This window comes from Pongo pygmaeus, chromosome 8, assembly GCF_028885625.2.
Source record: "Pongo pygmaeus isolate AG05252 chromosome 8, NHGRI_mPonPyg2-v2.0_pri, whole genome shotgun sequence".
NCBI classification, from domain to species: domain Eukaryota; kingdom Metazoa; phylum Chordata; class Mammalia; order Primates; family Hominidae; genus Pongo; species Pongo pygmaeus.
In genome coordinates this window covers 1,136,716-1,148,760 of record NC_072381.2, presented here as the reverse complement: position 1 = coordinate 1,148,760, position 12,045 = coordinate 1,136,716, and the positions used below count along the sequence as shown (strand labels likewise).

Sequence of the window (12,045 nt, the reverse complement as noted above, 5' to 3'; positions counted from 1 at the left end):
GAGAACTCCTTCAACTTGATGAATACCTGTGGAAAACATAGAGCTAATATCCTAATTAATGGTGATATACTGAGTGCTTTCTCTTTCAGATCAGGAACAACATGGAGTTCACCTTCCCCACTTTGGTCCCACATTGTATTAAGGGTTCTCACGATCACAATACATCAAAGTAAGAAAATAAACCAACTGCTACTATCCCGAGGTAGAAAATCTGACAGAACTTGTACTAAAAGTGATTATAACTGACTGGTAAATTTTTTTTTAACTGCAGGATACAGATAAATGCACATATTTCCTCTGTTTTCATCTCAGAAACTATTTCTCCCTCACTTTTGCAGGACAATTCTCTGGACACAAAATTCTTTATTGATGTTCGTTTCTTTCCAGACTTTAAACATTTCACTCCATTCTCTTCTTAGTTGCATTGGTTCCTGACATCTGATGTCATTATTATTATCGTTCCTCCATAGATAAAGTATTTTTGCCCTGACTTCTTTCAAGATTTTCTTTTTGTCTTTGGTTTTCTGCAGTTTGAATATAATGTGCCTAAGTGTTGACCAAGTGTCTTGGTATTTACCTATTTGGTATTTATTCCCTGAGCTTTCTTGATTTGTAGTCTGGTTTTTCCTATTAATTTTGGAAAGGTTTCAACTATTACTTTACATCTTTCACCTCATCCTCTTTCTCCTCCTGGTATTCCCAAACACACATATTATATCTTTTGTGATTGTGCCACAAATCTTGGATACCATTCTGCCTTTTTCATTCTTTTTTCACTTTGCTCTTCAGTTTGAGTGGTTTCTATTGACCTGTCTTGAAGTTCACTGATGCTTTTCTCAGCCATGTGTAGTCTGCTAAGAGCCAACCAAAAGCATTCTCCATTTCTATTACAGTGTTTTCTATTTCTAGTATTTCTTTTTGTTCTTAAAATTTCCATTTCTCTGCCTACATTACCCAACTGTTCTTGCCTGTTGTTCACTTTTCCCACTTGAGCCCTTGGCATACTCATCATAGGTGTTTTTAAATTTGTGTCTGCTAATTCCAGTGTCTCTGCCATATCTGAGTCTGGTCTGATATTTTGTCTCTTCAGACTGTGTTTTGACTTTTGGCATGCCTTCTCATATTCAGCTGAAAGCTTAAACATGATGTATTCAGCAGAAGGCACTGAGGTAAGCAGCCCTTTGGTGTGAGGTTTTATGCCTCTGTCTAGGAGGGAGGCTGGGCTCATTGTCTGCTGTAGCTGCAAGGCTCCAATCTCCTCTGGTGTCTTTGCTTTTGTCTTCCCTGTTGTCTTGATTTCCCTTGAAACTCCTTCTTAAGTAGAGTCAGAGCTGTGGCCCCCTTGACTGTCCTTATTCAGGAGCTCTGTAGTTGTGAGGCCAGGTGGAAGAGGGGAGGGGAGGGGAAGGGGAGGGTTAGGGGAGGGAAGGGGAAAGGAAGGGGAGGGGAGGGGAAGGGGAGGCAAGGAGAAGGGGAGGGGAGGAAAGGGAAGGCAGGGGAGGGGAAGGGGAGGGTTAGGGGAGGGAAGGGGAAAGGAAGGGGAGGGGAGGGGAAGGGGAGGCAAGGAGAAGGGGAGGGGAGGAAAGGGAAGGCAGGGGAGGGAAAGGGGAGGGGGGGTCTGTAGTCCCATGATTTGGTCTCGTGTTTTCAGGGGGCCTGCACACTGCGGCTGTGACCTTCACAAATGATCCTCAGGGTACTGCCCCCTGAGACAGAAAGGCTAAGAGGCTGGAGCCGAGTGATTTTCCCTCCCCCCAAGTCAGATGTGCTGGTGAAGGCCTTGCCCTTGCAGAGTGGGTCTGTAGGGAGAAAGCTCTAGCTGAATTCACAGTCACTTTCCCTCCCCTCGCCACACTGGAGGGGATCCTTCTCCCGTCTTCACCATAGGAACTTGGTGGTGATCCTGGAAGGAGAACTCATGAAACTGAGGCAGCCAGCAGACCAGACATCTGGGAGCCCTCACTCCGCAGCAGCCCCAGCCTCCATCAATGCCTCCACGGCCCCATGTGGGGTCCCTACCCATTTCTGGCTCTAGCAGCTGCTCTTCCAGAAGCCATCGTTCTCTGTATCTGCCTGTTTCTCCAGTTTTGGGGTCAGCAGTTTGCCCTGTGACCACAACTCTCTGTTGTGATCTAAGAAAAATCACTGTTTTCTGTTTTGTGCCTTTTTATGGTGAGGGAGAGAGAAACAACTTCCAAGCTCTTTTCCATGTTGGAATGGAAACCAGAGGTCTCCAGAACAGGCACATTGGGAAAGGTATGGCAGGCTCTCAGAGTTCAAAATCAGCATTTACAGTAATTTGCCCAGGAGAATGAAAACATGTCAGCACAGAGACTTGTACACAAGTGTTCATACCAGCTTTATTTGAAATAGCCAAAAACTGGAAACAATCTAAATGTCCATCGGCAGGTAAACAGATGAATGTGGTTTATCCACACGAGAAAATCCTACTCACAATGAGAAGAAATAGATTGGGATATGCAATAAAATTAATCTTTCAAAATAATTTTTCTAAGTGAAAGAAACCAAAAAATACATACTGTATAACTGCATTTATACAAAATTATAGAAAATGCAAATTAATCTCTAGTGACAGAAGGTAGACCAGTGTTTCCCCAAGGGTGGAGTGGGGGTGAGGAAGGGCAGTGCAGGGAACACGGAAGGGCCCGGGTGACTTCCTTCGGGGATTGTGCATGATTTCAGTTGTGGGGATGATTTCATGGTAAATGCCTGTCAAAGGAAATCACGTTTTATACCTTAAATATGTCTGGTGTGTTGTCTGTTACACCAGAATACCAGAACAAAGCTGTTTCAAAAGAGAGGAAAACTAAAATTACCTCCTTCTGACAGGGAGTGGTCAGAGAACATATACAATTAATTTTATTACTGAAAAAGAAAGAAAATAAAGTTTATCAGTAGAACATTTTTGTGTATTATGGAGCTAGAAAACTCCATAATACTTCAAGAGCTAGAAAACTTTTGTAATGCATATGCATTATAGAAAATGATTATATGTTTAGCCAGTATTCTAGAACTTATCCACCTATGCAGTGAAATGCTGTTTTCCCAAAACACAGACTGAAAATAAAAATTTTTATTCCAATATGTGGCCATTGCTCAATAACCATTTTGGACTGTCTCCTGGATTTGAAATGATTTTCAGTCCCAGTTTATGAGCAACATTAGAAAACTACTTTTATTGTTTTATGATCACACCTGGCAAATGAAATCCTTATTACATTTCTTACTTTACAGCTGGGATTTCTAAAATGTATTTGAAAGCAGCCCAGTTTTGACACAGTGTAACACACTGCCTTTCAACAACTTCCTCAGTGACCATTTTCTCAAGAACATTATCTTGGAGCAAAATTGGCTTTGTGTTTCCTCCTATGAAATGTGCATACTGCCTGAATATCAGACAGTTTAGAATAATAAAACTACGTTTATAAATGGAAAAAGTACTAATATGTGAAGTGAATAAAATATGGCTCTTCAGTGATGAGTTTAAAACTGATGCTATCAAAAAATATCGGTATAAATCCCCCATCTTATCAGCACTCACTTTATCCATCTTTGGAATAACACACCCTTTCTCTTTAGAATTTCTTACTCTTTTAATTATATAATATTAGGTACACTGAAGGAATAGTATAAAAAATTCCTTCTAATTATAAAGTATTATAAAGTATGAATACTCAGATTGCTTGAGCCCAGGAGTTCAAGACCAGCCTGGGCAACATGGCGAAACCCCGTCTCTAAAAAAACATACAAAAATTACCCAGGTGTGGTGGCATGCATCTGTAGTCCCAGCTACTAGGGAGGCTGATGTGGGAGGATCGATTGAGCCTAGGAGGTCGAGGCTGCAGTGAGCCATGATTGAGCCAGTGTGCTCCAGCCTGGGTGACACAGTGAGACACTGTCTCAAAAAAAAACATGTTCCCACCATCCAAATTAAGAACCAAACACTGCCAATTCTGAGCTCTTCCAAGTCCTACCCTCTGCCCCCAAAATATGTGACCATGGATTAGATAGACGGACTGGCAGACGTGGTTTGGTTTTGCTTGTTTTTGTACTTTATGAAAATGGTTTCATATGTCTATGGTCTTCAGTGCCTATGTTTTCATTCCACATTATGTTCCTAAGATCAAGGATTGCATTTAGCGTGGTGTTCTCCAATTTTACCGCTCTGTTCTACCTCTGTGTAGATTTGCCAGTTTACCCCTGTGGATACGTTTATGTTGTTTCTAGTTTGGTGCTATCATCCTGCACAGTCCCCCAGCACATGTTCAAGTTCTTTAGAACAGTGGTTCTCAAACTGGACAGTAGAATCCCAAGTGAGAGCATGTTTATTATAAAAGACAGGTCACCATTCCCCAGAGATTGAAGAGTCAGTAGCTTCTAGAGACCCAGAGGTCTCCATTTTAACAAACACTCAAGACGATTCTAATGCAAATGCTCTAGACATTACAGCATAATCAACCATATTCTAAACACACATCTAGTGTGCTGGGCACAGAGGTATGCACACAGCCAGACTTGCAAGATGTTGTTTCCAAAGTTGCTGTATTACTTTAGGCCCCAACCAACAGGGTGCAAAGTTCCAGTAGTCTATATATGCTCCACAGATTTTCCCTCCAATCTAATGACTGTGAAATGGCATTTCATTTTGGCCTTAATTTTCATGTCCTCAATTTCTGTATTTTGTTATTGGCTACTCATATTTTCTCTTTTGTTACATACCTATTCAGGTCTGCTGTTCAATTTCCAATTCTCCTATAGACATATAAAATCTTATTTTGTTCACTATCCTGGATAGCAGTCCTTTGTGAATTATATATGTTGCAACTACCACTTGTGGTTTATCATTTCACCCTAAAGGTGTCTTATAATGAACAGAATCTTTTAATTTTAATGTAGTTGAATTCATCCATCTTTTCTAGCATGCTTAATGCATTTTTAAAGAACTTTAATATACCTAAAGTTATAAAAAAAATTTTAATTTTGATGTTTCTCCTTTAAAATTTAACAGTTAATGCTGGAATTCATTTTTGTTTGGTGTGAGGTAGGGATCCAAATAGATTATTTCATTTCATGTGGATAACAAATGGTACTAGAACCATTAACTAAATAGGTCACTGTATTAGTCAGGGTTCTCCAGAGAAACAGAACCAATAGGGTGTATATAGATACACAAAGACTTGTGATGAGGGACTGGCTCATGTGATTATGGAGGCTGAGAAGTCCTGCGGTCTGTCATCTGCAAACTAGAGGCCCAAGACAGCTGGTGGTGGTGTTCCAGGCCAAGTCTGAAGGCCTGAGACCCTCCCACCCCCAATCAATCATGCCTAGACAGGGTGTCACATACCAGGGCATGACCACTACGACAGCATCCATGTGAGAGGCAGACGTGGTGCCCAGTGAGAGGGAGGCAGAGTCTGTGGAGTGGGGGGGGGGGGCAAAGTGCTCATCAGCATGGGTGACAGATGAACTTAGCTAAGATAATAATGTCTCTAAGTTGTGACTGACATTTCCTAACTCATCATCAACCCTTTAAGGGGAAAATCCTGATCATATATTTTAGGTTGTCGGTGCTTGAAACATCTTTTGAGTACACTAAGAAATGCCTGCACAGTCAATACCTTTCCTAGATGTATTCTGAACTGTAGAATGAAGAACACTTCTTTCCAGCAAGAACTGCCTGTTCTAACCCTTAGATCTCAATCCATCCTCTTTCTCCATCCTACTGCCAACAACAGCCCGAGCAACCAACATCCTTCACCTGGATGACTGGGCAGTCTCCCCACTTCTGATCTTCACCCTTTCAGGTGCAGAGGATGAAATCCACACTCTTCCCCAGAGCTTCTGGGTGAGACGGTGCCTGCATGTCACCTCAGCCCCCCAGGGCCACCACCTTTCACCTGCACTCTGGTCACACTCTTATCTCAGCACCTGAAGTGTGCCAAGCTCACCTTGTTTTTGCTTATGGCACTCTGCTCACTGGGAACTCTCCCCACCACTTCCTGGTGCCTTGACTAACCTCAGAGAAGCCTCCATGACCTGATACCCAAGGCAGCTCCTCACTATTCTCCACTCGGCCCACAAACCAAGAGGCCCCAGGAAACTCTCGCTTGACTTCCACACAGAGCTCCTGCATCTCCAATGAACCTGCTTAGTTCATTTTCATTTTGACCAAAAGCTGCTTAATAAAAGATATTCTACTAAAATTAATTTTAAATTACACAAGACTTTTGGCCAGGCGTGGTGGCTCAAGCCTATAATCCTAGCACTTTGGGAGGCAAAGGTGAGCAATTGCTTGAGCTTAGGAGTTCGAGACCAGCCTAGACAACACAGTGAAACCCTGTCTCAAAAAAAATTGTTTTAATTTAAAAAAAAAAATCACACAAGACTTTTAGCTAATTTCATTTTCAGCTTCTTCCCACTATAAGATGAATTGTATATGTTACATATAATAAATTCAGGTGTTCCCAAATTTTAGCATAATTTTTTAAATTCTAAGTTATTAGGGAAAAACAGTAAACCTATGGATAGTAAGGGAGACCAGTGCCCTGGCGTTTTGGTGAAATCACAGCAATGTGTAAGCATTTCTATCTGGATTCTGGATACTAATGGAGCACAAACTTTTAAATTCACTGAAGATGTAACATTATGAAATTTAGACAATAATCTCAGGCTATTTAAGGAGGAAGGTGAGAAAGTTAAGTAACCAGTGGAGAAATGGTCTGCCTTTCTGGGTGTGAAGATACTCCCAGCGCCAACGCAGCTTAGGCAGTGGCATCGCCAGTGTGAAGGAGTCACTATCTGCTCAAGAACTCTCCCAGCCTCTCCATCTGCTGAGACTGCAGCAACCTCAGCCTCAGCCACAGCCACAGCCTCAGCCTCAGCCACCACCTCCACCTCCGCCTCAGCCTCAGCCTCAGCCTCAGCCACCACCACCACCACAGCCACAGCCCTGGTCTCAGCCTCGGCCACAGCCTCAACCAAAGCCTCCGCCTCAGCATCAGCCCCAACCTAGGCCTCAGCCTCAGCCACAGCCACAGCACCAGTCCTGGTCTCAGCCTCGGCCTCGGCTTCAGCCATGGCCTCAGCCACAGCCTCAGCCTCCGCACGTGGGTGAGACATGGCCATGCACCAGGAGGCCCCAGGAGCCACTCCCAATCTGGTTTGCATTCTCCCACAGAAAATGGCACCTACTTTCTGTAACTGTATTTTTTTTTAACTTTCAAACAAGCTTGCTGCAATGAGAACAGTATGAGCATTTTATTATACTGAGGAACTTTACGAAAAATTATGTCAAACTGTTAACCCTTTTGGAAGTTTTCGGGGTCCTGATGAGGGATGAAGCAACATAATTATGTATTGTTTAATGTTAGCATAAGAGATAGACAGAAAACACAATTGACTTTTTAAGTCTAAAAATTTTTCGAGTGACCAATATTATATTTGTTCAATTTCTAGGTCATCGTGATGTTTATATAGTCATTCACAATGTTTCACCAAAGCAAAACATGAAAAACTATAAAAATAATAAGACTCCCAATAACACAAAGCTTTTATAATAGTAATTACGGAACATGGACATTTTAATGAATTTCATATTGCAATGAAGACACTCAACACTTAGAGACAATTATATTGATACAATAAAAACTGATTCCACAGAACACTTATAAATGCATACATTTTCCTCCAAAGAAACATGTTTTTCACAGATTTAAGTAACAAATGATTTACATAGGATTCTTCAGATTCCAAAATATGTACAGAGTTTTTGTCTCTACAGAAACTGATGAGCAGTGGTTGAAAAAGAGTTGCTTTGCCCAACAGCATGGCTCTTATGAAATTCTGTATCGATACACACTTTTCAGTAACCACACATTTTCCGTCTATCATTAAATGAAATTCTGGACACATCAGCATACAGGACAAAACTGTTCCCACTTCCAAACACTGTTTCAGACGAGATCACATGTGGTTGACAGTATGACTTAATTTAGCCACACACACGTGCACACGCACACACACACACCATCCCCGATCTTGTCTGTGACTCCTGATTACCACGCTGCAGCAGCAGTGGATGAGCTCACATTAGAAGACGACACAGCAGCGAACAGCAAGGTGCCCCGGCTCCTGAGAGCTCTGCCTGAGCACCACAGGGCTGCGCCCCCAAGGACATGTAGGAGTCCAGTTTCTGAGGTCCCTCCAGTTTGCCAGAGAAGGTGAGCAGCTGTGGCAGTAAAGGGCACCAGTGTGCCTGGAACTCAATGGCCACTAGGAATATTGATTTTTAAAAGCTTCAAAAATGTTTAATCTGGCAGAGATCTTGTTCTTAAGTTTGATTTGGCTATTTGCAGCCATTTTTCAATGTTCCTAACCATCATCCTAAGACACCCAGACTTTCAAACTAAACTCCGAGGGACCCAAGCAGGTGGCCTGTGCAGTGGCCCTGGAAGCTGCCCTGGGCTCAGACCTTCGCATGTGCAGTGTGGGAGGCTCTGGCAATTGGACCTCCAGCCAAGAGAAAAAGTGAGGCCCCAGCAACATCTGGACACAGCACAGCCCTGCATCAGGCAAGTTCGCTCAGGACAGCAGGAGCTGAAACCTGAGATTCTAATCAACCAGAGGGACCAGGTGGACTCCGTTCTCAGAACAGTGCAGTCAGGAAATAATGTTGGACAAAAACACATTTTTTATTTGTAAAATCAAAATGACTGAAATATTTGCTGTTTGTCCCTTAGCCACGTCAGATCCATCTGAGGTGGTTATCGGTTTTTCTTGGGCCCGGGGCTGTCAGTCATTTCAGAGTCATTCTGGATGACTTAGATTCGAAGCCCCTTGGACCAGCTCCTGAAGGCCCAAGTAGGGAGGTGCCTCTCATCCCTGGTGAGCTGCACCAAAGGACGGGTCCAAAAGTCCCACGTCCTACTGCACCTGCATCTACCAGTCCCCAGATGGGTTCCCTCCTACCTCACTGTAAAACAGGGCAAAACACAAAGACCTGGGGATGTCACGTGACAGCTGTAAATATTACCTTCCTGTGTCTCTCCAAGTGGTGAGCCTCCAGGTGGACGTATTGAAAATACAAGACGCAGGAAATGAGAGCCTCTTTATCAAAACTGTAACTCAGCAAGAAACATTAACATACCAGGTGAGCAGTAATTTCCAAGAAGGCAAGAACACCAGGCTCCCTCAGCAGTGGCAGGACTGGCACTGAGAGGCGTCCCCACCACAGGACCTGGAAGTGTCTCATCACCGGGGCCTGCTGGCTGCGGCCGTCAGCTTGTGCGCCTAAGTGGAGAGCCTACACCTTCAGGACACGTCGGTGTGACTGTCTTTCCTGCCTTCTGAACTGAACTCAGTATTCCAGCTATAAACCAAAGTGCTCCAGCCAGGCAACAGTGAGACCCAAAGTTTCCCAAAGACCCGTCTCTGAGGTAGTGTTGTTGGCTCTCAAACACCACCACGGGAGTGAGCCCATTCGGAAGCACACAACCGAGGTGCAGAGAATTAACTGGGCTCTGTGTACAGGCGGCAGGGCCTCTTATCAAGGTCAAGTCACATTCAGTGGACAAGTCATTTGAAACATCTAAAACCTGTTTATAACCATAGCTATAAATTAAAGTGCTTTACATTTTGCTTAATATTTGAAATCGGTGATTAGAATCCTATTTCAAAATTTGCTAGCATGAGACCTCGGGAGATTGAAATGATTTTCTATAAAAAAGCAGAAAACTTTTCTTTCCTAAAGAAACTCCAAATGGTGCAAATCCAACGTCCCATGCTTTTTTTTAACTTCTAAACTCCAGGTTACCTTTGCAGAACTGTAACAGAAATTAGAGTGGAAGCTGACTACACAACAGCACGTGCTGAACTTCACGCGAGGTAAACACAAAATCCTGGAGCGATCCTGCTGGTCGCCAGCCAACACAGGCAGCCCCACAGTCTTCCCAGCACAGGCAGATACGTACAGTTACTCCAGGGAACGCAGGACTGCCGATGCCACAACGTAATACAGAAGTTCACATTTAATTCACACAAATGTAATGCCCTACTAGTCACCTGTCCAATGTCAACAACTCACAAGCATTTCATGTGCTACATGGGAGGTGAGCTTCGCCTCTACTGCCCAGAGGACCCAATATACATATATATACAAGACAAAAGTAAAAAATACGACCACACATTTCTCTGTACATTTCATGCAAGCTGGGCACTATATGAAAAGAACATATACAAAGCACCCTTCCCAGGGTCAAACTCTCACAAAAATGGCTGATTAATACGCAGAAAAGCCTGCACCCATCAAAGGTCTGTGCTGGCAAACAGTGAAACTAAGGACTGCCGGTGTCCTTATTTTTCTTGTAGCAATGCAGGGATGTTGATGTTCCAACCAATGGCTTGCCGGTCAAACCCACAGGTGAACAGATTGCACACGGGGTGGTCTTCGCTCCATGCCGAGCAGCACACCATTCTCCTGTGGCCCTAGGGATGATCAAACAAACCAAAATCAGTGCATTATTCCCGAAAGTAAGATTTATCAGACCTCAGTGAAATGAATAACCACATCACTCAAAGTACAAAAGTAACAGGAAAACAACATGGTGTGCAGGATTAGTCCCACGGATCGCCGAGCACGGACCACCAAGCATGGACCACAGATCACGGACCGCTGTGCATGGACCACAGATCACGGACTGCCGAGCACCAACCGCCGCCGAGCACGGACCACCGAGCACCCCATGGACCATAGAACATGGACCGCCGAGCACAGACCACTGAGCAGGACCACCGAGCATGGAACACCAAGCATGGACCGCCGAGCACGGCAGAGCCGCCAGGACGGGCAGCCAGGCCAGGATGAGTGACGCCAAGACACCAGTGAGCACAAGGGTTGGTGGAACCTGCCCCAAAAGCACTGTATGAGTCCTTCTTTAAGAAAATGAGTAAGATTACAGGTCAGACAAAATAATAAATAAATGATCAATGTGAAACTTTTGAATAAATGAAGCTAGGAGATATTTAGGGGTAAATTAAATGATATTCACTCAAAGACTTCAAATTGCATTTTAACAAATAATTGACTTCAGTAATAAAAGAACTAGAAAAATACATTTGGTGTCATATAAAACAAGGATAAATAAATGGCCTTTTAGGTAGATTCCTGCCATCTTCAGCAATTCCAGTTAAATATCAGCATGTTGGAAAAGTTACTGCAAAATATGTGACAGAGCAATAGCATATCGGTGTATATGTACGTAGCAGATGCAGGCTCTTAGCCAACATTTAGAATATCTGTAAGCAGTGCCTTAGCACCCATCTGCATTTTCTAAATTACACAACAGCTCTCATACGTTGCTGTTACAGCATCAGGTACAAGAGTGAGTCAGTATTAAGTGAAGCTGACAGATTAAGAAACACTCAAAGAATGGCATAAAATTTTCCTGCAAAATATTCACCTATAAATATGCTATTTATAGATCTGGAGAGAGAACCACAATAGCTATTTATACATCTGGAGAGAGATCCACAAAAGGCCAGAAAAATAAAATGATTTTAAGAAAGACCACATAACAAAGGGTTACAAAAGGCACAAAAAAGGAAGCAGCAATACATCCACTAACTGGAGGTAAAACCAAGGCTGTGGGCAAGAGCTCTTCACAGTGAAACTCAAGGCATTCGCTGCAGAAGTGCCAAAGACAAAGAGCTTCCAGAAGAAAGCCAGGCAGGCTTTCACCTCCGGTAGAGCTCCCATGGGATTTCCATCTCTCATGTGCCCACAGCATCGCCACCCAGGAAGCAGATGCACCCTGAAGATGCGCCATGCCGTCATGAGCCCCAGTGCACGTGATGTGCTCCAGGACGCTCAGCACGGGGCCCCGTGGGCCTCCACTTCACGAGGATCCTTGAGCCCCGTAAGCCTCCACGTCACAGGGACCCTCACACTCCGTGAGCCTCCACTTCACAGAGACCCTCATGCAGGGACCCTCGCGCCCCGTGAGCCTCCACGTCACAGAGACCCTCATG

The 12,045-nt window shown here is 43.8% G+C and overlaps 1 protein-coding gene across 12 annotated transcripts in view; it reads right to left on the bottom strand.

The window, feature by feature from the left end:
- Positions 1–7,569: 7,569 nt before the first annotated feature.
- Positions 7,570–12,045, bottom strand: part of WDR37 (WD repeat domain 37) — a 77,333-nt gene continuing 72,857 nt past the window's right edge. For all 12 annotated transcript variants that reach the window (XM_054436877.2, XM_054436875.2, XM_063669492.1 and 9 more), the window contains one exon: positions 7,570–10,503. In XM_054436877.2, the coding sequence (XP_054292852.1) occupies positions 10,372–10,503 (132 nt within the window). In that variant the 3' untranslated portion in view covers positions 7,570–10,371. The remainder of the gene's footprint in view (positions 10,504–12,045) is intronic.